Source organism: Plectropomus leopardus, chromosome 23 (assembly GCF_008729295.1).
Source record: "Plectropomus leopardus isolate mb chromosome 23, YSFRI_Pleo_2.0, whole genome shotgun sequence".
NCBI classification, from domain to species: domain Eukaryota; kingdom Metazoa; phylum Chordata; class Actinopteri; order Perciformes; family Serranidae; genus Plectropomus; species Plectropomus leopardus.
The window spans coordinates 12947639-12973332 of record NC_056485.1 but is presented as its reverse complement, the minus strand read 5'-3'; the positions used below and the strand labels follow the sequence as shown (position 1 = coordinate 12973332).

The 25694-nt window shown below is 44.9% G+C and overlaps 1 protein-coding gene across 2 annotated transcripts; it reads right to left on the bottom strand.

Annotated features, from left to right (window-relative positions):
- Positions 1-1371: 1371 nt before the first annotated feature.
- zbtb4 (zinc finger and BTB domain containing 4) lies at positions 1372-16579 on the bottom strand. 2 transcript variants are annotated; one of them, XM_042512776.1, is made up of 2 exons: positions 16473-16579; positions 1372-9869 (listed from the first exon to the last, which is right to left on the bottom strand). In XM_042512776.1, the coding sequence occupies exon 2, from the start codon at positions 9851-9853 to the stop codon at positions 4418-4420; it is 5436 nt and encodes a 1811-aa protein (XP_042368710.1). In that variant the 5' UTR covers positions 9854-9869; positions 16473-16579; the 3' UTR covers positions 1372-4417. The 2 variants fall into 2 exon arrangements, with proteins under 2 accessions (XP_042368710.1, XP_042368711.1); XM_042512777.1 differs by lacking the exon at positions 16473-16579 and adding an exon at positions 16325-16405.
- Positions 16580-25694: the final 9115 nt, after the last annotated feature.

Sequence of the window (25694 nt, the reverse complement as noted above, 5' to 3'; positions counted from 1 at the left end):
CAAAGTGACTATTTCTGTTCAAACCACTGAGTGTCACTAGTGGGAGAGGGCTCATTCGAGGACGATAGGACTGCCAAGAGGAAGCTGTAATCAGCCTCTGGTAACACGTTAGCAACTCTCAGGACATAGTGTATTTATCTATTTTTAGAATAAAAAAAAACACAAATGTGTCCTGCAGTTGATATTACATAAAGGAAAACATGGGGAAAGAATGACCAAAGATACCACATGCTATTGACAAATGGAAACAGAGAAGAAATTAAGGTATACAAGGCAGGATTTCCCTTTAAAAAAAACATCCCTCTCAATCATCACTTATGACCCACTAAAAGTGTGAGACTCAGCCCTCTCACTGTATTTTCGTATTTTCTGAGTTAAGGATATTTATGTACCCCAACAGAGCACCTATGTGAGGTCAGGGCCTTAAAAAGGTGGCGACCAGGTGCCAAACTGTAAGCAGCAGTATTTCAAGAGAGACTGGGATAAAAAAAAAAAACAACATAAATATAGTGAGACGAAACCCAAACTACACTGAATCTGAGTTTGGATTTTACTTTTACTTTTGCTGACCAGCATGCTTGTAAAAATAGTAACCGAAAATCCAGCACAGTATACCCTTAAATCTTAATACTAAACATACAGTGATGGAAGTATGAACCAAAGGACTTTGTGCTCCAAAGAAGTGAAACCACAACATGCTTCACTTTCATAAAGTCACGAAACATTAAATGTTCGTTTCACTGGAGAATTCGCAGAAAGGATCAAACCATGTGAAAACAGGCAACCTGGTTCATATGAAGAGCTCCAGATCAACCTGTAAAGATAAATAAGAGACATCATTTTAAAAACAACCATGAAAACCCCAAAGAAAAGACTTTATGTGGGACACATGCACTTGTCCTGTTCTTAGTTTTTAGTTTATAGTATCTGAAACTAATGCCTGTGAAATACAGCCATTGGGAAGGAACAGGATACATTTTTATTTGGAAATGTTATTGTTTTCCTATGTTTGTAGACAATATAACAAGTTAGGAATTTTACTGTTTTCCTATGTTTGTAAGCTATATGACAAGTTAAATTGTTTATTATGTGTGTTTGTAAACAATGTAACAAGTCACAAGTAAAAGTGTAAATGTTCCCATTTACAGTGTTATATCATTTTAGTACTTCATATTTTATTTATTTGGGACATGCTTTGGTTTTATGTGTGACTTGTTTATTTATCTATTTCCTTTAAGCACATGATTTTGTTGTTATATATAATTACCAAAACAGGCGTGAAGTTAAGTATTTGTATCTGTTTGTTGTGAATCCTTTAGCTGCTGATAAAGAGGAAAATTTGAATAAAAAAAACACGAGTCCAGACTAAAGTCAATTTCATTGGGTCATCAGGTTAATACTTTATTTTGTTTGATTGCAGCAAAGAGAAAGAAAGGGAGACGGAAACAAGGGGGGAGAGAGAGAGAGAGAGAGAGAGAAAAGGAAGAATGAGGGAAAAGGAGACTACAGACTTTGGGAGAGCTGTGGCTACAAGCCTTTGTATCAAATCTAAAGACAAAGTCATCAGGCAACATTAAAACATCTTTTAAAAATAACATTAACATATTTTGTGGGCTCTATATGGCACAGTATTACCCTAGACATGTACACGATACCAAAACAGTTTAGCCACACCCCTACATCTATGAACAGCTTCATAGCAAACAAAGCCATGAAATCTATCTCCAAATCAAACTGTCGCTTCTCAACAAAACGCTCGTTTGCTAGTCAAATTTCTTATGCCATAACAAGGCACCTTAACAGTTGAAATCTGGCAGATCCACATCTTACTATAGATAATTATTTAAATATCAAAGCAGAGGCACATTCATTTAAACTAAAACATACAGTAAATAGTTGTATATTACCACCAGATTCCAGTCCAGTCACTACAATACGTCGATTTGCATGCTTTTGGTCTGTATGATAACCATGATGGCAAACTATGGCATAAGAAATGGTCCAAAAACACAAACATGTCCATCTACAGGAATGGCTTCAGATAGTGTGTTGGAGACAGCAAGGCTTTTTTACACTGAAACTAACCCACAGAAAAGTGTCATAGGACACAAAAACAAAACAAAACAAAACAAAAAAGTGGCCCGTATACTGCCAAGGGATATGCTGCTCAGGCAGATTTATTTTGGTTTTCATATTCGCGCAGTCACTCACTCTCGTACACGAAACACGTACGCCTACACGCAAAAAAAAAAAAAAAAAAAGGCTTGTAACCACACTCGAGGGGATGCTGTGCACCCCTGCAGCTGGTCACGATGTGTTTAAAACACTCCTGCCTGAACCAAACGGTGCCCCGGTACCATCACACGCACACTTCATTTAGAGGTGGTGCAGTGTGTATGCTTGAGGGAAGAGGGAGAATTAAACAGCTCCTGGATAGTGACTGTAGATGTGGCAGCTAGTTTTATGGATTTTCTTTTTTCCAAACTGCGGTCTATAATGAAATAAAAAAAAATATTAACAGATTAATGGAAGATGAAGAAAATATCAGAGGAAACAAAAAGCTGTGCGCACAATGCCAGATTTGCTGAGGATATAAACGGTTAGGAAGCAAGTGTTGCTCATGCTTTGTGGATACAGAACCCAAGTTTACTGACATGTTCCTAGGACTACTGTATATATGCATACCAGACGTTATACGGTTCTTTAACAGGTTATTTGTGTCAAAAACAGAAACAAAAAGGAACTGAAACCAACTCTACCATTAATGCAGCTGTACTTCATTAACCTCATGACTAAATTTACATTCATATTTTTACGTTTACTCCCCCTTTTCACTGAAGCCATTTCCATCTTGGTAAGAGGGCTAAACAACATAAACAACAACATAGTTTAACAAAACAAACATATAGAGATAACATTACACGTAACAAAAAGGCCCCAGGAGGGCACCTGGGGGAGTTTCGGCCACCACTTTGGCTGCTAAGCTCAGCCTTTTTCCTACCTCTTAGTAAATGACAGGAGGGGAAATAGTTCGGGCTATTTCCAATCCCCCTTTTCAGTTGGGGACGTGTTTTTGTCCCCAAAGTCATTTTTGTGGGGCCTTCTGACTCAGAGTCCAACAGTTTTGTGCCCATATATTTCTTTTCCTATCCAGAAATACCCTGAATCCATTTTTCTTTTTCCTCGCTTGCTGTCACTTTCTTCTCCCTGGCTTATTTAATGGAGCCTTTTCCTCTTCCAATCAAAGAGGGAAAAAGCCACGCAAGATGAAGGCTGACTGGTTTTTAATTTTTTCCTTTTTTAATTTTTTTTTTTAATATGTGAATAAAATGAGATGAAAAACGGAAGTGCAATGGTCTACCAGCCTTTAAACTCTTACCCAGTGGCCAGCTACATATCCAAAGCAGCTACAAGTGTCCCCTTTAAGTGACCACTACTTCTCTATTTTTGTGCACATAAGGTATAAACTATGGTGAACGCTATACAGATCCTACAGTGCCATCTGGCCACAAAGTCGCCAGGTTAGTCGAGACATTAGGAGCTCAGACGATCTGTCATTGTCATAGACTCGCATCCAGCCACAGCATTGACTTCTTAATGATTTGGATATGAGGAATCACTTCTAAATGCACTTCTACATATTGACCTACAGTAGCTATTCCAACAAGCGTAGGAATGCTGTGTGAGTCTCACATGGAATGATCTAGCCATTCACTCGCAAACACACACACACACACACACACACACACTTTCACACATACGCGGTGATACCTGCTTAAGCCCACCTCTGCATGCACAGATCCCCACAAACATGTGCATGTACATGCTCATATATAACTTTCATGGACGACAGGATACACCTGCACTCTCATTCGCTGGTGCAAACACACGCACGTTGCTAAATGCTCCACCTTCAACTGCGTTGAGTAAGGTCTCTTCTGTTTCATCCCTTATCCTTGCCCACACAAGCCTTCCCTGAAGAGCGGTTATCCTCGTTATGCGGTGACTATAAAGGGAAGCAGACTGAACTAATTTTTTCACACAACACACACCCTGTTAGCAGTTCTTATTCTTATAGATAATATAATGAGTCAGAGAGGAAGATTAATCAAGCTCTAGAACTACGACACACTACAGCAAGACAGGAGAGACGCAGAGAAAGGTGAGCAAGAGTAAAGAGAGGGGAGTGATGATACGTCACTTAAATATCGGCCCCTCTCCCGTTTCTTTGCTCCTTCTCCTCCCTTCAACCCACTCCTGATTTAACGCCTAGCTCTGATCTCTACTGAATAAAAGAGAGGCAGGGGTAGTGTGTGAGTGTACTCAGTGACTCAGTGAGCACGCACCCCTCCCGCTCCCATCCTAAACAGGCCAGGCCGTCCCCGTTGAATTATATTCCTTATAGTGCTTCTGTGTCCTACGGTTTGCCGCTGCTGCTGTCCCGTTGCTTCTTGCTGCTGCCGCTGCCGCCGCTGTAGAGGCTGGGGTTTGCCACGAGGGGGTGAGGCGCTGCGCCCATGTAGGGCCCAGCGGTGGCTGCGTAGTTGAAGATGGCGGGGAGGAAAGGCAGAGGCTCCACCTTGTCCCCCCCAGGTGCCATCATGTTCAGAGCCACAGGAAGAGCGGCCAGGTTATAGGGGTAGGCCAGCAGCTGGGGCCCGTAGAGCAGCTGGTAAGGGTCCGGATAAAATGGCAGCTTAGCCAGGTCCCCGCCATTAGGGACCATCATTTTCCCCAGTGGGCCAAAGGGAAGCGCTCCAGCAGGATAGGAGGACATGAGCAGGTTTTCCTCCTGCTTCTTACCAGAGCGGTAGCTGTCCGGCACAATAAGGGGTAGGGGGTAATTCTGGGCAGGGTAGCCCGTTGGGGTGGTGTCCCCCTGCTGGGAATCTCTGGAAGGAACAGTGTCGTGGTGCTCCGGCTCAGGTGGCTGAGGGGCTCTGGGGAGAAGCAGAGCGTGGGCGGAGGGGCGGTCACCAGCACCAGCAGCTCCAGTGGGCAGTGTGAGCCTGTCGAGTCCTTGTGAACTGGAGTGAACCTGGCGGTTGGCTTGAGCTAGGAGGCCAATAGTTGAGGGGGACCGGCAGGGGGACTTGGGAGTGTGCCTGTGTGAGGAGGATCCATTCATAGTGGTTTGAGTGGGGATATGCTGGGGGGACGGCACAGGGCTCAAGGGCTCCTCTTTTGGGACCAAGAGAGAAACCTGCTCCTGTGGATGTGCAGCTCTACTCATCTGATGGGCCCTCTCTATCTCTTTTTCTCTCTCTTTTACAATTTCTTTGTCCCTCTCCCTTTCTCTCCGTCTCTCCAGCTCCCTTTCTTTCTCTCTTTGCCTCTCTATCTCCCTCTCTCTCGCTAGAATCGACGACATGGTCAGATCTTGTGCTTCAGCGGGAGAGGGACTCCTGGACAGGGACTGAACTCTGAGATCTTGGACCAGAGGCGGCTCCTCGTAACCTGGACGTAGAAATACACCACTCCCGCCCTGCCTCTCTCTGTCCATAATGACCCCATCCCGTTTCATGAATCCCCCCTCTGAGCTGAGAGCTGTTGTCATGGAAACAGGAGGAGCAGCAGTGGTTATTCTGGTCTGTGACGTCATGGGCACATTTGGAGAGGTGTTGGTGGATGCCACGATGTGCACGGGGCTGGGTATTCTGTTGATCTGGCTGTCTAGATTCTTTTTGCTGGGGGTGCGGTAGTCCAGGCATTCGGCTCCGTTCATGACGAGCACGCTGTGGAGGGTAGAGGGTGCGGCAGGCGTGAATTCGTGTTTAGTGGGTGTGAGGTTAACTGGGATTTCTAACGTGGGGTCTGCAATTTGTGGGCTGGGCTCTCGATCTAGATGCGAGAGCTCTGTCAGTTCAGGTTTGGCGCTTAATTCTGACGTCTGATGTTGATCCGTTGGTTCACTGAGATGCTCCTCATGCTGCTGCGATGCCAAACAATCAGCACTGCTGGGCGGTTCTGGTGTTGAGTAGCTGATAACTGAAACAGAGAGAGCACTGGGAACTTTTTCAGTCTCTAGGTCTCTGCTAACTGCGTTAACAACTGTCTCTGTTGTTTTTGGCTCTTCCTTTTCTCTCTCTGGGGAACTGCTTAACTCATGGCGTCTGATATGGCGAGTTAGCGCTGACGATGTCTTGCACACTTTGTGACATTGTGGACAGGTGTGTCGTGATAGTGCTCTTCTGCTGAGGCGACTTGGACTAGAATTACTCCCTACCCCTTTTTCTTCGTCATACTTTGCGATTTCTGGCACTGATTTAACCCCGACCCCTTCAACTTGTTCGCCAAGTGGCACTTTCAGGGGTGCAGGTGGCGCCTCAGTGGGCTTGGGATGCTGGGCTCTCTGGTGGTCTTCCAATTTATCCCTTGAGGGGAACGTGGCCCGGCAGAAGAGGCATACAAACTCCAGCAGATGGCTCAGCTCATGTTTGTCTCGCTTCCTGGGGCTTGAGAACCAGCGGCCGCATGTACCGCACTCTGCTGCATTACCATTAGTCCAAGGCCGCCTCTTTATTCCCGCAGGAGCCGCTGAGGTAGACAGAGGAGGCTTTGGAGAGTGCAGAGGAGGAGTGGAAACCTCTTGACGAGCCTCCTTAACTTGTTCCTCTGCATCTTTGTTTTTCTCCTTTAAGGGTGCGGAGAGATAATCTTTCTTTTCTCTTTTTCCCTTGTTAGCTTTTGACAGTTTTTCGGCCTCCTCCATCTTCCCATCCTCCTCCTCATCTTGTGATTTCTCCGTGTCTTTATTCACATGGTTCTTGAGCCTCTCTGTCCTCCTCTTCAACCGGATGGAGCGCTTGAACTTCAGTTTCCTCTGCCAGCTCTTGACCCTCTGTAGATGTGCTTGGGCCTTTCTTTTAGGCTTGTAGGAGTAGTAAGGCCGCCATAAATTATCCTCTGTGTCGTGGTCACTGTCCTGATCACGCACCTCCCTGCGGAAGTAGTACTCCCTCACTTCATCAGGCGATTTGGAGCTCTTTTTTCTAACCTCCTCCTCACACTCTCCTCCCTCCATATCGCCCTCTTCTTCCAGGCTGACTCTGCGGTGGAGGCGGTGTTTGTGGTGATGGTGGTGGGAGTGAGAGTGGCGTGCGTCCTTGGCTTCTCGCACAGATGATGTTTCGCTCCGTTTGGTTTTGGGAGGAGAAAGGCTCTTGTCTCGCCTAAGGTCTGTCTCAGAGATGCTGCGCTTCACTATGGCTTCCTCACCGATACGAACAGTAATCTGACACAGTGGCCCTGCCTCTTTGACCTGCGGCCCTACAGATGCTGACGGCTGCTTTGAGTTAAAGATGTCGCTCTTGCTGTGGGATTTGCGTGATTTGTGAAATAATCCGCCTGTCTCTGCACCCTCTCTTCCTCTTGCGCCCCCCTCTGTTGTATCTGAACTGTCTCTTGGCCTCTTTCTATCTGCACTGTCTCTTTGCTTTTTGATTGGCCTGGGGCTGCCCTTGTACGACGTCTGACTGCTGCTGGTTTCAGGGGACGGGCTGCTCATGGGGCTTTTTTCACTCCCAGAGGTGACCTGATTGCTATGCACAATGACAGAGGATGACACTGCTGTGCCGTGAACTATGACAGAGGGTTTTGTATGGCCATATGTTATCACAGAAGGCATGCTTGTTTCTGTGACTCTACCAGTCTTGGGAGTTTTGGTTTTACTGCTACTCGACATTTTGAAGCTGCCTCTCCCCTGCTCTAACTCCAGGGCCTCACTCTCGTGTTTTCTGACTTGGGGCGTGTCCGCTTGGGGGAGGGGTGTGAGTGCCGAGAGGTCCCCGTGCTCAGCAGACATAGAAACTGGGAAGCCATCAGGGAAGTCATCCGGGTCAGGCTTTACACTCTGAGGGTGGGCCCCACTGATGAGGCTTTCTAGGTCCCCAGGGCCCAGAGCACAGCCCAGGCCAGGCAGGGAGAGGGAAGGTGCGTCAGTTGGTGGCAGAAGCAGTCCATTATGCAAACTGTCACTGTAAGTCTTGTACGGTCTCTTCTGGGAGCGCATGGGAAGAAGGCGGTAGAGCTTGAGGGCATTAGCTTTCTGCTTATAACCTCCATTAGCTGTCTTTTCACTGGAGATGAGGCTGGGATTAATCCCGTGGATGGTCTTCTGGTGTGTTTTGAGATTGTAGTAGGTGGCGAAGGCATCCCAGCAGAAGATGCACTGGTAGCGCCGCTCTCCTGTGTGCCACACCTCATGCTTCGTGCGGTACTCAGCCAGGGCAAAGACCTTGTCGCAGAAGTGGCAGGGATATTTGCGGCGCCACGAGTGCACATTAGAGTGACGCTTCAGGCTGGACAGGGTCATGTAGGAGCGTTCGCACACGGAGCAGAAGTAAATGACATTGCCATCCACCACCTTCACAAAATGGTGCTCATCACCCGCTAGTAGCTCTGCGGCTGCTGCATCATCACCTTGGATACGTGCCAGGAGGCTCCGCGCTTTCTTCCCCGGCCGCGCCTTGCTGATGTCTGTTTGTCCCACAATCACTCCCCCCTCCACTCTCACCTCACCCTCCTCCAGCGGCTCCTCCTTTGGCTGCACAGTGAGAGAAGGAGGGCCCAGGCTGTTGGAGGGGAGGCCTGGCACCCTGCAGGAAGTCTCGTGGGATTGCAGTCTCTTGCTGTGGATGAAGACTTTGCCACAATAGCGGCAACTGAGGGCACGGCTGCCACGATGCAGCCGCATGTGGACTGTCAGGGAGGAGGCCGAGCTGAAGAGTCGATGGCACACCCCACAAATCAGCTCGGGCTTCAGGCTGTCGGTAGGGGGATAGGAAGACGAGTGGGGGGGTGCGGTAAGGCCCTCAGAGGGGGGAGGAGGAGGCGGTGGTAAGGGGGGGGGGAGGTGGAGGGTGGGTGGGTGAAGACTTGGTCCATGAGGGCTTCCCACTTTCCCAGCTGGTCTTCCTGTTATTTTATCTCTCCTCTCTGCATCCCCACCTCTCTGATAGGCCGACGTGCCCAGACTGAAGAGGATCTGGGCGGTTTGAGAGGGAGACGCTGTACCGTTGGTCCCCCTGTGCCTCTCATCCCAACCATCGCCCCCATAACAGCCACCTAAAGACCCGCTGGAGGATCTTGGTGGCGACCTGTGAAACTGAGTCTCTGGATTGAGTTTGGAGCACTTCAGGGGAGGCGGAGATTTTATATCCTTCCTTATAAGTGAATGAACAGTCATGGGAGATGAGGAGGAGGATGGCGAAGAGGACGGAGAGCTGTCGTGCCTCGGAGGCTTAAAAGGTCTGTGCTTCACGTCCATGGTGGCGTCCAGTTTCCACAGGGACCCCTCGTCTGAGCTCTTGGAGGATGGCCGCCGTCGGTGAGGGGAAGGTGAAGATGAGGAAGAGCTACGACAGTGGTTTGGAGATGTCAGGGAGGCCGGGAGAGGGGCGGCACTGAGTGGGAAGCTTAGGGTGATTTTTGCATTTTTAGGTCCATCTGCCATGTCCTCCAGCCTGTCCTCCATCATGGCCTCTCCCCTGCCTCCGTGCCTTTTACCCTTCATCTCCAGCGGCTCAGCTTCCCCTTCCTCCTCCTCTTCTTCAGTCCGGGAGGCCACTCCAACACAGTAGACTGGTTTGTGTAGCCCTTCGATCTTGCTTGAACTGCAGAAATTGACAGGCAGACGTAACGGCGAGGAGGCCCGAACTGGGTGAAGGGTGTCCACTGATGACAGTGGCGGGGAAGACAAAGGTGGCAACCGCTGGCGCCACGTGGTGTCCTTAGTTGCAGTATGTGTGATGTTGCAGAGGGAAGTTAGTCCAGCAGCCTGGTGTTGTTCACTCAGACGTGACTGAATAAGGCCCGCGTGGAGGGGGTCCCACACCTTCTCACCGGACACCATGACCAGCCCCCGAAATCTGAAACAGACATCAGACAGTATGCATTAGCATTATAGACAAGATAAATGTTAGTAAATTCATATCGACATAAAGAAAAGAATGACCATAACACCCAAAGCTTTTGCAGTTAGCAGTCCTGACGCTCGTGGAACACTTTGAGAAACGGAAAAGAAAACTAAATGCCCCAGCAATGCTGAACTCCAACAGCTCTGGCCAGGAATGGTGAGTGAAAGGAGGGAGAGGGTAGGGGGAAGGAATGAATCTGCGGCAGTGCTGGTTTAGATTTCAGCGTGCCACAACCAAGCCTTCAGAAAGGCATTCCAGAGATCCATCTCTCTCGGCTGTGACACAACATTCCCTATGCCTAATTGGAAAGCGTTCAGATTTAATCAAGATTCCCCTCAGAATAGAGTGTTGACTTGGATGCATGGTCCGAATGCACGTAAAAATAGTCCTACTCTCTTGCTATTTGAGCAAGAGCCTTGTTAGCCATTCCTGGCAGTGGCTAGTGTTTGCCGGGCATGACTCTAACCATTTATTTGTGAAGGCAAAGGAGGGAGGGAAGGAAAGAGGGGAAGAGGAGAAGGGAGGGAGATTTCATGCATGTGCACAGAGAAGGGGTGTTTTTCCGCCCTCTGCATCCGGTACAATCTCAGCTAAGCTGTAAAAGATGAGCGACAGGCTATTCTCATTTCCATCCTAATTCGACTGCCATGGTGGCGAACGCCGTCCTGCTACAAATTCTTCAAACGTGAGATCGCTGGAGATTCTCGAATGATAGGCAATTTGCTGTTATTACTTATTTAAAACGGGTCCATTTATTTAGGTCTGCAGATTGGGGAGAAGAACAGAGACAGTATAAGGCCATAATGATGCGACGAGAAGAAAAATCCTCAGTCATGCTTTTCTGCCTGCGTTTTCAAGCAGCAAAGCAGCCAGGAAGGCAGGCCGCTGTAAAATTCCACAGGCAGCCCTGAACAGGCAGAAACTAGGTCAGCACTGTTATTGCAGAGGGAAGAGGAGGGAGAGAGAGAGGGTGAGGATGAGGGAGAGTGAAAGGGTGATAGAAAAAGGGAGAGAGAGAAAGAGACTGAGGGTTAGTGAGAGAGCAAGAGACAGAGAGAAGGAGAGAGGAAGAGGAGGGAGGGTGGGGAGGGGGGTTTGAAACAGGAACAGTCAGACACACTGCACTGTCAGACAGACAGGAGCCCAGGCAAACACTCACACGGAAACAACCAGCACACAGACAAACATGCAACCACGCACATGCACTCACACAAACAAACATGCATGTGTACACAGCACTGTACATACACTCGTACATGCCCACAGGCAAGACAGACAGGCATAAACAAAGTAGTCCAACACGGAGGGGCCCACCTGTAAATGACATTCAAAACCAAGAGGTGAATCTGAGTGCAGCACTGAGATCGACGGTACAGGTGGAATGAAGGATTGTCAACAAAAGGAAAACACAAAAGTCTATTAATGACGTACTTAGTGCAAACAGCGCACATGTTTTTTGTTGCACGGGAGCAACAAACCATGCCTACTCAAGTTCTGTGTCTAAAAACAAGGATGCACAATTGTGTCTCGCCAGGCTTGCCATATTTTGCTCTTGTGCACTGAAACAGGCCTTCATTGTCACTCACATTTGCTGAGCGATAGTTGTTGTGCAGGAAATCCCTTATGGCAAGCGCCAGTCTGCTACAAGTGGGCGGACACACTGAGAGACAGTGCGAAGGCTAAAAATTTCACCATCTCATCTGATGCTTGCGCGGCGGACAGGGAAATGCGTATGACGCCCCCTCGCTCTTTTTCTTTATCTCCCTGTGACGCACAGAGCCGAGCCTGCACGACACGCCATCTGACTGTGACAGGCGGCTTCAAACGCGCTTTGACTGTGCTGGATTTACTCGTATGCACAGAAGTGTGTACACAGGACATGCAGAACAACGCTGTGCAGATAAGTGGTTACACACATAAACGCACATACATCCTTCTGTACGACGCACAAATAAGCAGACAAACAAAATGTGGCCATGGCTGTGGCAAAGACCCTAAAGCGAAATCAAAATAAACAGCAACACTGTTCCCACACCTCTCTGCAACAGGATGTTCTGCGCAAACAAACACGTTGGTCAGCCTATGAAGTGTTCATCTATTTACGCTTGTGGCATTGCAAAACCACATAGCATGAACAGGTTCTCAGCTGGTGCAGGATAAAAGACCTACTAGACTTACGCAAGTCTAGTAGGTCTTGCATGCATTGGCCTTTCATATAGTGACAAAAGATCTTCACTGACGGACAGAAGGAACAGACACCGACTTTTGGCTATGCACTGATTCAAATGTATTCTATTTTAAATGACGAATGTGTAATAAAAAAAACAAACACTGGTTTATAATTCTGGGAATTGTGTTCTTTTAATTTTAAATCATTAGAAATAGCACAAACTTGCAGATCGGTATCCTCTTCAGGGCAGTTTAACTTTTAAATACCAACTCACTTTAGGATAATAAAAAGAATTGAATTTTGGGGCCAATTATAAAAAGCATAGTTCTACTATTTGGGTCTGAGATGCCATCATTATCTGAGAAGCATGGATAACTTTATGACCTTGGAAGCGATTTGTTAGTAATCCACTGCGTTTAAATGGTCAATCAGTCGCTAACATCACTGTTGAAGTGGCCTTGCATAACATAAGGCAGGACGGCAGAGTAGTTTGGCTGGTACGCCAGCTCAAGGCCTTGAACCAGCCGTTGAGCAATCTGTTTATTCCACACTGAAACTGGTACTTGTGCTGACAGACAAATAACTGTTACGATTCAATTACCATGCCGTTTCTTTCTTTTTTTTTTTCCATCTTCCATCTCGAAGGAAATTACTCAAAAATCTAAACACAACTTTTTAAATATAATGCAGTTTCAACTTAAACTCAAGTCAGCTCTAAAATAAACTGTGTTCAGCTGTTTGGTTCAGTACTTCTTATAATAGAGGATTAAGAATCTGATCATAGAAAATTATAGTTTTAACACTGTTTTAGTGACCCTCAATGTACTTTCACTTTTTAATATGAATGTAAGCAGCTAACATTTGTATCAAAGCCTCATAAAAAATGTCATTAACAGCTGAAATAATAAAGTCATCTCTGCTTTTCCTGAACTTTTACCATTAACTCTTTGAACTCTGCAATAGAAATAGTCTGTTAGTGCCTACTTTACATTTTTTCTTACTGTGATTCAGTCTCTTGGAGTATCTTCAAATGCTTCGTGTCAATTATGTAGTCAGTTATGTAGGTCAATAACTGTCATAATTGATGAAGTATTAAAATTCTGTCGTACATTTTTTTAAAAACTGACATTTTTCATTTAACACAAAATAAAATCAAAAATATTGATATGAACAATTTTTAAATGTAAAAACGTGTACAAAATATTTCTTAACTTAGTTGGTTTTTTTTTTAGATATTTACATTTTTTTAAGCTGAGTGCAAAGTTTTGATAGTTTCATCATTCATTTCTCCGGCGTGTTTTTGCACAGTTTTGGACAGCACATAACGTTACGTAATGATATGATGACACAGAGCCTTAGCTTTGTGCTGCAAGAAAAATGAATGTTGCTATTGTGGGCTTTATTTTAGATTGATATACATGATCATGCGAACAACAATCTCTCACGGCCGTCCGCGGGACCTCCATTTTTAATTAAAGGACCTGTGCTCACCACAGTAACAGTAATTGGACTTGCACTTGTGTAGCGCTTTCCAAGTCGTTCGACCGCTCAAAGCACTTTCAAACTAAGAGTCACATTCAGCCATTCACACACACATTCATATACTGTCCGGCTTATGTACAAGGTGCCACCAGTTTTTTTGAACATTCATACACATTCCCACAACAGCAAGCAGGAGCAATTCTGGGTTTAATATCTTGTTTAAGGATATTTCGACATGCAGACTGGGGGAGCTTGGGATCGTACCACCGACCTTCCAATTAATGGACGACCTACTTCCTGAGCCACAGTCGCCCCACAGTAGTAGCTGAGATCTAGGAACATAACAATGCTGCTGAGACACAATCGGATGGGAAAAGGAAAACGGGGCGTGAAACGACAGGTTGTAAATAAGCCGACACAGTTTAACGATGATCTAAATCACTGTATTTTGAGATGAAACTGACAGTGAGCGCACCAGAAAGGTTGGTAATAATTCCTCATGGAACAGTGTGTGCTCGCAAAACTACAGCAACCTGACAGAGTACAGTGGTGCCTGAAGTACTGCAAGTCAAAGCTGGACCAGAAAGTCGGTCTGCTATTCGTGTATTTCTTTTTCGTGCTTCGTTTTGTCACGGCATTCACAGCTCTGAGAAATCAGGTCACTGAGTGCAATGTCATTATTACTGATAGGAATTAAAACTATGAAAATAAGTTGAAATAATTCTGAATTATCCATTAACTATCTCTTTGGCAATGATGGGCCGTCATTGTTTTTGTGTGTGTGTGTGTGTGTGTGTGTGTGTGTGTGTGTGTGTGTGCCTGCGTGCGAGAGGGGTTAAGGGGAGTGCCTGCGAGGCAGAACGTGGGGGGCCTCGGTGTTCCAGCCGATGTTCCAGCCGGTGAGCCAGCGGCGAGGAGCATGTGGGAAGAGGAAGGTGTCGGTTGGGCTTTTTCCCCAGTGAGGGGCAGCCAGAGGGGCCCAACTATCGCAGCAGCAGTTGGTCTGTGAAGAGGAGGGTGTGTGTGTGCGCACAAGGGTGTGTGTGGGTGGGTAGGGGGGCATCGTTAGCAAGAACAGCTACTGAACTCTCCACAACCCCCCTGGCCAAGAGAGCGTGGTGGAGCCAGCCAGATGGGATAGAGGGAGGGAGGGAGGTTTGGGGAAGGGAAGTTGGTATGGGGTGGGGAGTGGTTGAGCGGAGGTGGTTGTGGCAATGGGAGCGGGGGAGGTAGGGGTAACTTCAAACACGTCTCGCCTATGTTCACATTTCATGGTTTCCTTGTCTTTCAGATCCCCCTCAGCATGACTGACTGCATGCCCCCTTGTCTCCCCCCTCCCCACATGTAAACTGTCGTATGGTGGTGTTTTCGCATGCCGCTCCACGCACCAGCGAACCTGCCCATGTCTAAAACGCCATACTCTCCACGCTCTGTTAGCTCTCAGCCCAGCACGTAATTCCCATAATTCTGCTCGCTGCAACAGAATCACGGGAGAAACAGTAAGGCCACGAAAAAGCACCCCTGGAGAGCAGTAACACGACACCGGTGACCTTTTTGAGGTAATTTCCCCAAAATCATTTTCAATTTCATGCGCCGTCCCTGTTGAAGGGGATGTGAAAGCCCCTTCGGAGTTCTCGAACAACCAAGAAACATCTGAGTATTAGCAAAGCCAGTGCTGCGTGTTACCACAGTCACCATAAACTGCAAGTTTAAGTGTGGCATGTAACAGAAGATGAAGCGCTGCATCCGTTTCCTGAAGATGTCCACATCCTTTATGATTGTGGCGTTTGAAAAAAAACAAAGCCAACAAATTCAATCTTGCAAACTTGCATGGTAGCAAGGCACAACAAGGCCTGAGGACAAATACAGCAGATTTATCTAATGTGGGATCCAAACACAAAGTGACATAAATAAAGTCTGCCACTGCTATGACGACATCATCTGTGTGACACCACAGAGCAGCGAGAAACTTCCTATTGTCTGACCTATGACCCCTGTGGCAGCATATATTCCATACATTGAGCACAGGGGGCTTGGCTTGGCATCCGTGGAAACCAGGAATGTGGAGTAGTTGGCAGCAGATGCTGTGTTGTTTTGGAAAAAAAAGTAAGGCTTCGGGCAACAACAACGGGGTTGGTGACATCAATATGCCCTCTGCTGCTCTACGAGAGACAACCTCCAGCAAAACAACAGGCTGGTAAAATGGAGGACAAACTGGGCGGCCCATAACCGAAATAAGAGACCAGAACTAGAGATGTTTATCGTTGAATACATGCAAGTTTTCCCCTCAAAACACTTCCTCTGATGTTGGTAGTAAGTTGATGAGCAGGATTGGGACACCATGTTAAGACCCCAACAAAAAAGCTCAAATCTGTTCTGACGTGCTCTGGCCGCCACCACCCCCCCCCCCCCCCTCTCCGTCTGCGGTGAATCACAGAGACGCAAGAGGCTTCGATAAATTAAAAGTTTCATCACAATCTCAAAACGAGTCATCGCTCTTGAAAAAGAACTGCGTGGTGCGCCAGCGACAGAGGATGAGGGAGACAAGGCCTGTTACTGGCACACACACACACACACACACACACACACACACACACACACACACACACACACATACACAGACAGACCCAGCACAGGCACACACACACACACACACACACACACACACAGAAATGCGCGTCCACAAACACACACTGCATAAATACGCACACCCACTAACACTCACGCCCCAGCACACGCACGGTGAAATAAAAACCTTTTCCTCCTCTTCACGCGCGGAGCAAGCACCGCCACAGCAGCAGAGTGAAGCAGAAAAACAAGCAGGAAAACAACAGAAATCAGCCTCTCTTCCTCTTATTCTCCCTGGCTGTCTCTCAGGAAGGCAAGCATACAAGAGAACGTACCTCGGAAAACCTCCTGCTGCATCTCTGCTGCGATGTGTTCTCTCCCCTCACACTCCCTCTCTCCCTCTCTCTCTCCCCCTTGGTCTGTGTATGCGCACGTCTGAGTGTGTGTGAGTGAGAGAGAGAGAGAGAGAGAGAGAGAGAGAGAGAGAGAGAGAGAGAGAGAGAGCGCAGGGAGAGGCGGTGCGCACACACGCATGCATACACACACATACAGGCAGCAGTGTGTGAAGACAGAGGGCAGGAGCGATTCTCACACTCGAACTTGCTCGCTCTCTCACTCACTCCCCCTTTCTTGCTCTCTCTTTCCTCTCTCACTCCAGTTTTTGCCTCTGACACACGATTCTTAGTGTTTTTGCTCTTTTTTTCCAGCAAGTGAATCTCCCCCTCTAAACCCCCCCCCCCAGCCCCCCCCCCAACTGAATCCAATCTTCTTTTTATTTGGAAGTGTTGTTCCCTCTCTCCCTCTCTCTGCACACACATACACTCATGCACACACACACACACACACACACACTACTTTATATACACAAAGCCCAGCGATAGGGAGAGGGAGGGAGAGGCAGAGGGAGACAGAGTGGGAGAGCAAGCAAGCAAGAGGACGCCATTTAAGCAGTTTGTTACGAGCACTGCAAGTCCCCAAAATGGCTGAAAACAAACAGGAACCATGCCAACTCAAAAAACCTGGGCACAAGGACGGACGGACAGACACACAGACAGGGAGTGAGAGGGGAGTGAGCGAGGGAGGCAGCAGGAGAGTGAGACAGAGAGAGGACAGCCTGGCGGTAGTCAAATGGCGGATGGGAGCACTCTGTGAAACAAGTGAAGTTGAGGGAAAAAATGGAGGCATTAAAGGGGTACTCCAGCGATTTAACACCGCACTTCGATAAGGTTTAAAGGCTTACGAGAGAGAGATTAAAAAAAGAATCGTCAAAATCGATGCAGCAGAGGCCGAGATATCCTGACTTAAAGTCTCTTGCATGGGTCAAGCACCAAAAACGCTGGATCCTACATTTCCCAAGATGCAACTCCGCAGTATCTTTTACTAGGCCCTCTGCCCATCTTTCAAGCTCCACTAACTCAGTTTCGAACATTAAAGGGCGTTCAGATCCAAAATAGTACAACACAACAGGCTAAACTGGTGTGAAAACTTTCAAGAGTAACTCCATCTTGAAAACTGCAAAGTAAAAAGTTATCGAACATATTTGCAAACATCTGACAGCCAAACTAAAACGGTGCTCAATGATGCTGCTTTGGTTGCAGGAAAACGTTGTTTTCACACATACCACAGATGGTGGCGGCCTTGCACTGCACAAACGATTGTTGCTTCAGATTGCTGACATATTTATGAGTCCTGCAGGGCTCTTGCATGCTAATGTTTTGGCATAGTTTATGTTGTTTGAAATGTGTAAAAAATATTTTGAAAATCGCAGTTTACGTGTTTCAAATTTGATGAAATGGGCCTGAGGATCTCTGCCACTGTCCCAAAAAGCATCCAGAACACAATCTTAGTTTCTCAGACTTTAGAAAGCTTTTTTTTCAGATATTACACAACTGTTTTCAGCGGCTGAGTCATACCTCTTGTGATGAATAAACTAATCTTCATACGTAATAAGAGTTGAGCACCTCTTTGAATGAGAAAGGGGGGAGTTAAAGGTGGACAGACAAGGACAGAAACTGGGGCACGGACACTCTTCGATTGTCCCTGCCCTCAGCTAAAAGGGTTCAAGTGCTATCATTGACGATGCCAGTCATGTCAATTAACTGCTTTCAGGTCAGTGTGTGTATCTAAGCTTGGGACATGTGGCTAAACTTAAACTACTGGTGTCACACTCCTGTTTTGTTTAGTAGCACAACAAACACCGCCTTCCTCTCGCCAAAACAAAGGCGCCACTGCACAACCAGCAAGTCCTGCAGCTGGACATCACTTCTGATTCATCCATATCCATGCAAAATGCCTCACAACAACAACTCTCTGCGTTCCGGTTGCTCCAGGACATGCACGTCATGGTCAGTGGAAATTCCACATATCTCTGTTCTCCCTCCGTTAGCCGCTCGGTGGCCTTAGATCAGGAGGTATTCTATCAGCTGGAACAGGAGGGCAGAAAAATGAGAGGAGGGGTGGAAGAATGTTCTAGTACTGTTATGCTCCAACACTATTATACTTCCCACTGTCCTTTTGAGTGGAGCTGCTACCCCCCTGACTTCCCCCCCCCCCCCCCCCCCCCAGTACCCACCAACTGAACCTTGACGCCAACAACCCGCCCTCCTCCTACTCTTCCCCTGCCCTTTCCCTCTCTCCCTCTCTTTCATCACTCTCTCCTACCCTCATTGTACGCTGCCACACTTGTCTCCATGGGAACCGCTCTGGGATTGGGTGTTGTTCCTGTGACCTCTCTGGCTTGTTGGGTTGGGAGGAACTTTTTTCCTCCCCCCCCCCCCCCGCCCGTCCTCTCTCATGCACTCCTGCACGCTTTCAAAGCATGCTGGGTGTGTGCGGACGGGACACATGACAGCAGTTGTGAATAGCTTTCGGGACAGGACACTAAAACTAAAAGTAACATTATGTCTGTGTGAAGACGAGGAGCGAAAGAAAGAGGGGCTGTGTGTGTGGAGCAGATTGCCCGTTGGCAAAGACAATAGTGTGTGTGTGTGTGTTCCAGGAGTGCGACCGCTCGGTCCACACATGTGTGCTGGCATTGTCCCGTGGCTGCAGCCAGCCACAAACTCTGTATTCAGAGGCACCCCCGTTGTCCAGCCGTCCCTATTCATGGATGTTTGGCCAAACGTGATCATAGCTTTTCATGCTGTGCTACCAAGCGACACACAAATCTGAATACACAAAGATCGAGGAACTAAGGAAGCCATCTTGGTGGAAAATTTAAACCATTAGCTCACCAAGACTCAATATTTAACCGTTATCCAAAGAAAGACAAAGCTGTTTAACTGAGTCTCGAGATCAGGACTGAATCCAGTCTGAGGTCTTCATGAGGTGTTTATCATCACATAAATGTCTTCTGGAGACTAAAATGCTTCTGTTTTATATAAGATGTGGTCCATTTTTTTCCCCAACAGCTCAATTGAGTATTTAAAGAACAAAACCATAAAAAATGAAAAGCAACTGGCACAATTATCATATAAATCAGACACGCACTTAAGTAAATGGTGCAGTTAAAGGCACCCTGCAGAGTGTTTGCTCACTGGCAGCGCTGTAGGAGCAATGTTTTGATAAGTGGGTCCTTGTATTGTTTGTTTATCATGGTCTAGCAGCATGTGCATAAGGACACATATGCACACGCCATGGGGGTAAAGTAAAACACATTTCTGCTGACTGTGAAGGGCAGTAACGGCTCACAGGGATATTGTGACGAACAATGCGCCAATAAAAGAGTCAGAAACCACAAGCCGATGTGAAATACGCAGATTTTAAACATTTAAAAAATCTTTAGGAGCTGTGTTATATGGTCGTAAATTCATTCAGCATGTTTTTTAGGCCTTAAATATGCAATAATTGTCTTTTTGGGGGGGCAGCAGAGACAAGCTGTGACCACACACAAACATATTGTCACCTTTTCAGATGATATGGAAATCTTGCTGGTTGCCTGTTTACACAGCCATAAAGCTATGATTAAAACATTTTATTACCCCTTTCCCGTGATAACGAGTTATAATGTATAATTTATGTCATTATCTTAAAATAAATGTTTTCCCCAAAATGAAGGGATCATTTTCTTGAAGTCTTGAAGTAACAAAACCATACTGGAGATAATGGAATAATTCATTTGAGATCACGAGAAAACAATGCTTTATGCCTCGGACATTGTGACTCGACATTTCCACCACACTAGACACGCCATGCTGACACGCTTTGATTGGGCCGCTGATAAAGCTGAGGCCTTGCTAAATTAATGTGTATATTATCTGTAACAGCAAAGCATAAAGTAAGTTCAGCCTGTGTCAGGCCTTGATTGAAGAGAAATGCGATGCAATGATCAATATGTGCTTGTTCATCTGGCACTGCTACACAGAATGCATTGGTTCCTGCAATGATTTACTTCTTATGGCCTTGGCTAATATATATCTTGTTATAGGTTTAGGTTTAGTTTATTTAAAAGGGGACAGTGCAAATTAATAAATACATAAAGTATAAAAATGCCAGAGTTAGCCAGGAGGCCATTTTTCATCTTTAGTCCCTTGGCCGGGGTGTTATACAAAGCTTCCAAAAAACAACAAAGCAAAAGAAAAGAGGGGACTACACAGTTTAAAAGACGTCTTGTCTTTAAACACGACAGCAAGAGTAGAGGGAAAAAAAGAAATAAATAAACAAACCGAAGAGAAAAAAAGGGGAAATTCAAGACATCAGGAAAAAACTCTGCTTTCCCGATCTTAAGATTACAAGAAAATGATCCCGTTATCTTGGGAAAACCACACTTGTTATTACAAAATGATATAAATAATTTGCGGTTTTTGAGAAAACAACTTAAATTATCGTGTGGAAACATTAGAAATAAAATGCTTTAGAGATTAAATGGTGTAAAAATTTCATATCGTGATTACAGAGACTAAAATGACCACTGTTATCATGGTGTTGTTAAATGTGCTGAAAATGTCCCAAAAGATAGTGATACACATGCTAAAATCACCTCACCAAGTCTTACACTGAAGAGCACTTTGGATAAACGTTAAAATAATATCACAGACAATGCCTTATGCACATATATGAAAAAGATATTAAATGTGCATTAACACTAAATATAGCCTGTCTTTGACATGCTTGCGGTGTCACTGTGGATGAGGACCAGTAGCATCACAGGGTTTGTCTGCTGAACACCCACTCTCTGCAAACAAGGGAATAGCAAAACAAACCTGCATTGTATGCTGCATCTGGGAGACTGCCGTTAACTTTGGTTGATGCTGGACATTATATAGTGAATTTTTTCAAGGCTGGGCAATCATACACATAGTTTAAACGACAATTCAAATTTAAAACGGTAACACTAACCATCTGGTATTTTACCCCAGCTTATCATGAAACCAGTAACCGTTTCATTTCTATTTTGCTTGATATGAAAACCCCACAAGACGACTTTAATAATTCCACAATTCAGATTCTGTGGCCTCACACTGACCTACTTAATGCGCTTTGTGGTTCCAGTAAAAAGCTGAGTGAGTCAGTCATCTTATGTCTGATATGGAAGGGAAAGTTCATCGTCCTAGTCAGTTCCCAAAATGCAGAGTCATGCCAGCAGACACGCTGTTTTGGTTTTAGTACAACTAAGCACCAAATGTGTTGGATTCAACACAAGATTTGTTTGACGTGAATATCAAGTATTAAATCTTTAGTTTGTTTTTCATTTGGTAGATTAGAAAGATGCAGTATAAAGACAGCAGTTACACCATCAGTGCATGAGTGAATTATAAACAGCATTTGTTTCTTTTTAAATTCAGGCTGAATTTCTTCTGAATGCATCTGTGTGAACATATCCTGAGGCATGCTCAAGGGTTGGTAAACATCCTCAATGATCTCAAAGAAGGGATGACTAACCTGCTCTCCAGCTGACTTGGACTGAGATCAAAGTGGGAAGACAAGACGCTCGAGGAGTTCAAATGTCAGTGTGGTTTCTTAAAGAGGAAGTAGTGGCTTCACCGGGACGGCGCGGTGGTTCCTGTGTCTGCAGCCTGTACGCAGAAATGTGAGGACAGAGAGGCAGAGTGAAACCAGAGCATATGCATTTTTTCTGCAAGTACATGTTCAGATAAGCGTGACAAATGTTTACATTTGTAGGCACACACAGATGAAAGGGTGTTTAAGCCCTCAGCATTGTCTTACAGACACGGGGGCGGTACAGTGTGAGTAACTTGATGAAACCTCGCTTGAATTAGGGAAAGATGAGCGTGTTGGAGCGTGTCCTGAGCTAACACTTCTCTGCTGTTTACAAAAACAAATGTCAGGCAGCAATCCAACTACATAACTGAAAATACACAAACAGCTTCCACATGAAGAACTTCAAGTGCAGATATGACATTTCAATTTTGTTTCCCAGCACACCAGTCAAGTTACACTCAAAATTTACATTCATGTCTGTGAAAGCACGACTGCTTCACACACATCTTCCCCCCCGACAGCGAAGATCTATACAATCAACACAGCTTAAAGGTGGGCAGCCACAACTTGTGACACCAATTTAGTATCTGACCAAGTGGCTCCCCTTCTGTTCCTGAGCTGCTGCAGAATATTATGTCACAGTTGACCTTTGACCTCTTGGATATAAAATGTCAGCACTTCACAATTGCTCCCTTTTAGACATTTGTGTGAAATGTGAGCATTTGAATTCTTGGTTTATGTAATCAGTTCATCTAAGTGAATATTTGTCCCAAATTTGAGAAAATTCCCTTGTGGCGTTTATGAAATAAAGCATTGACAAGAATGAGATGGATGCAAGGTCACAATGACCTTCACATTTGACCTATGACCACCAAAATCGAATCAGTTCGTCATTGAGTCCAAGTGAATGTTTGTGCCAAACTCGAAAATTTGGTTTTCTCAAGTTATCGTGTTGACAAGAACGTGCCAGACGTACATACAACCCAAAAAATAATGCCTCTGGCCATGGCTATCACTAGCAAGGAGGCATAAAAATAAAAACTATTTTATTTTTCCAACTCGAGTCAATAAAAAATTAACTGACAGCAGTTGTAATGTATTATTTCTAATCAATAATAATTACTAACAACTACTCATATTTTTAACATCACAGGCAGAAGCATCAAAACAGAGCTTATTCATAAAAAAAATCACAGAGGAGAACCCCCAGTGTAATCAAATCCCAGGAACACCCCTGATACCCTCTCACAAATAAAGTTAAACGTTAAGAGGAAAGGACTGAAGTACTCTGCAGCTCAGATTTTGGGGTTCTATTGTACCTCCTCTGCGGGGGGTTTTCATTTCTTTCCATGCTTTAAAATGTTATGTTTTCTCAAGACCAGCAAAACAAAAATGATATCCCCCAATCTGTATCTGTTGAGCAATGTGAAATTTCTGTTATGTAACCACTTGTCTAACAACATTTCATCTAAACTTACAGGAACTTTACGTTTTCATCAACTCCAGATAAGTCATGAAATAAATCTATTAATTAAGTACGCAGCATTTAACGGTCGGATGACATGCTTTTATGTGCTGTTACCTTGAGGACCTGGGTGTATTGCTGTGTTACTCCACTGTGCAATTTAATGTGCCAGATATATGTCAAATATGCACATTCATATATGGTTTTTTGAGGATCCACTCTTCTACTTCTCCAGAAAAGCATCGAGAAATTTTACTGATATAGAAAACCCAGAAAATAAAATGCTGAGGCAACTGGGCTTCAAGTTGGCCCAGGTGAAGAGGATTTCAGTGAGAATGTAATAAAACTGAAATATTAAGAGTTCTGCCCCAGCATCCTTTCTTATGTGGAAACATGTCAGATCACAAGGTCAGAACTGCAGCAGAGTCCGTAAGTCAGCCCAACAATGCTTTTCTGTCACGAAATATTTATATTCATGCAAGATAAATTTAAAGAGTTGTGAGATAATTAAAGAGGATAATAACACATATTTCTATGTTAAAGTTATATTTATTCATAGAATGACCTCAGCCTTTGCGCTGCTAAATTAATGGATTATTTTACCTCTGCAGTAATTGAAAAAAAAGCACTCAAAATAATTCACTGTGTGGCAGAACTGGTCACAACCAGTAGGCTTATGCAACCGGTTATAAGGAGTAACATATACAGACTGCTTTATTTTAAAGGAGTACTTCACCCACAAAATAATCATTTGTATATCAATTACTCACCCTGTCACTTCCTCCAGGTAATAACAACATGGTTCTTCCTTACAGATGGATTCGTGTCTCAGATGCACTTCAGTCAACATCACAGTCACAAAATCCACCGTCAAACTGTTTCAAATATATGATAAAGCACAAAATAAGAATACATTTGCATCACACACAAAGTGTTGTTCAATCTGACCATGAATATGCAAAACAAAACATAAAACAGGTAAATTAACAAACCTTGCCATCGGCAGCATACAACCAAAGTGAACAGGTCCACTTCCCCAAAAATAAATCTTCAAAACGGGCAATGCAATATCACTTTGTAAATTCTTAAACCTTCAAGCAGAGCGTTAAACTTCTGCCACTTCATATGTCTGCTTGGAGAAAAATTGCCACAATTAAATGTGTCCCGGCAACATAGAATGTATACATGATTCCTGCGTAGTGTTAACATAAAAACAAATCAATATTTAAGAAAATAAATCACATAAATAAAATGTGTAAACAAATGTTGAATAATGATTGCAGTTAAATCCTGTGTTATGCTGAACTTGAAGAAAACTTTGTTTTTCTAGTATGATTTCACAATCAACGAAGAATCAAAAAACAGGGAAAATTCTTGATGGACTGGAGTAAAAGGGGACTGCATTAACAGCAAAACTATCCCAAATCTTTAGTTTACAAACTCTCAAACAACTCGTGCAGTGTAATGCAAGTGTCATATTCTAAGTACTTCAAAAACATGTATTTTTGCTAAAACCTTACTGTTTAAAACACTTCCACATTAGCAGTCACCTCTACATATGAGCAGTGCGCCTGAGCAAGTGCGTGCCTTTGAACTCGGCTCAATGTCACACTGGTCATATGTAGAAGTGTTTTAAAAAGTAAGGTTTCTGAGAAAAAAATGCATGTGTTTGGTAGATCCTGAAAATACAAATGGATAAACAAGACTTGGATTATACTGCACAAGTTGTGAGTTTGTAAATGCATGTTTTAACAGTGTTTTACTGTTGTTGAATGTGCCCTCCTTTACACCCAATTCATTAAGGATTTTCTCCGTTTTTGGATTCCTTCTTCAATGTGGAGCCATGCAAGAAAGATAAAGTTTTCCTGCCCAAATTGAGCATGAGCAATTGATTTACACATGATCATTCTGTGGTTCAAGAACTCCAAGCAAAAAGGATGTCAACCAAAAAAAACCCAAAACAAAACAAGAAAAACAGCCAATATTGCAGAAATATTTTGTGACCTGAAGAAAACATGCACATCATGTTGAGGTTGAGAAATCATTTTCCTGTAATCACATGAAAACGGAAGAGAAATATCCTTGATCACATCATCTGTGACTTTTGTCTAAACTGCATTTCTTCAGCAGCTGAGTGTTACAGCTGGAAAAA

Excerpts from the sequence above, each read along its gene's own strand:
- zbtb4 (XM_042512776.1), bottom strand. The coding sequence starts at position 9,853 with ATGGTGTCCGGTGAGAAGGTGTGGGACCCCCTCCACGCGGGCCTTATT.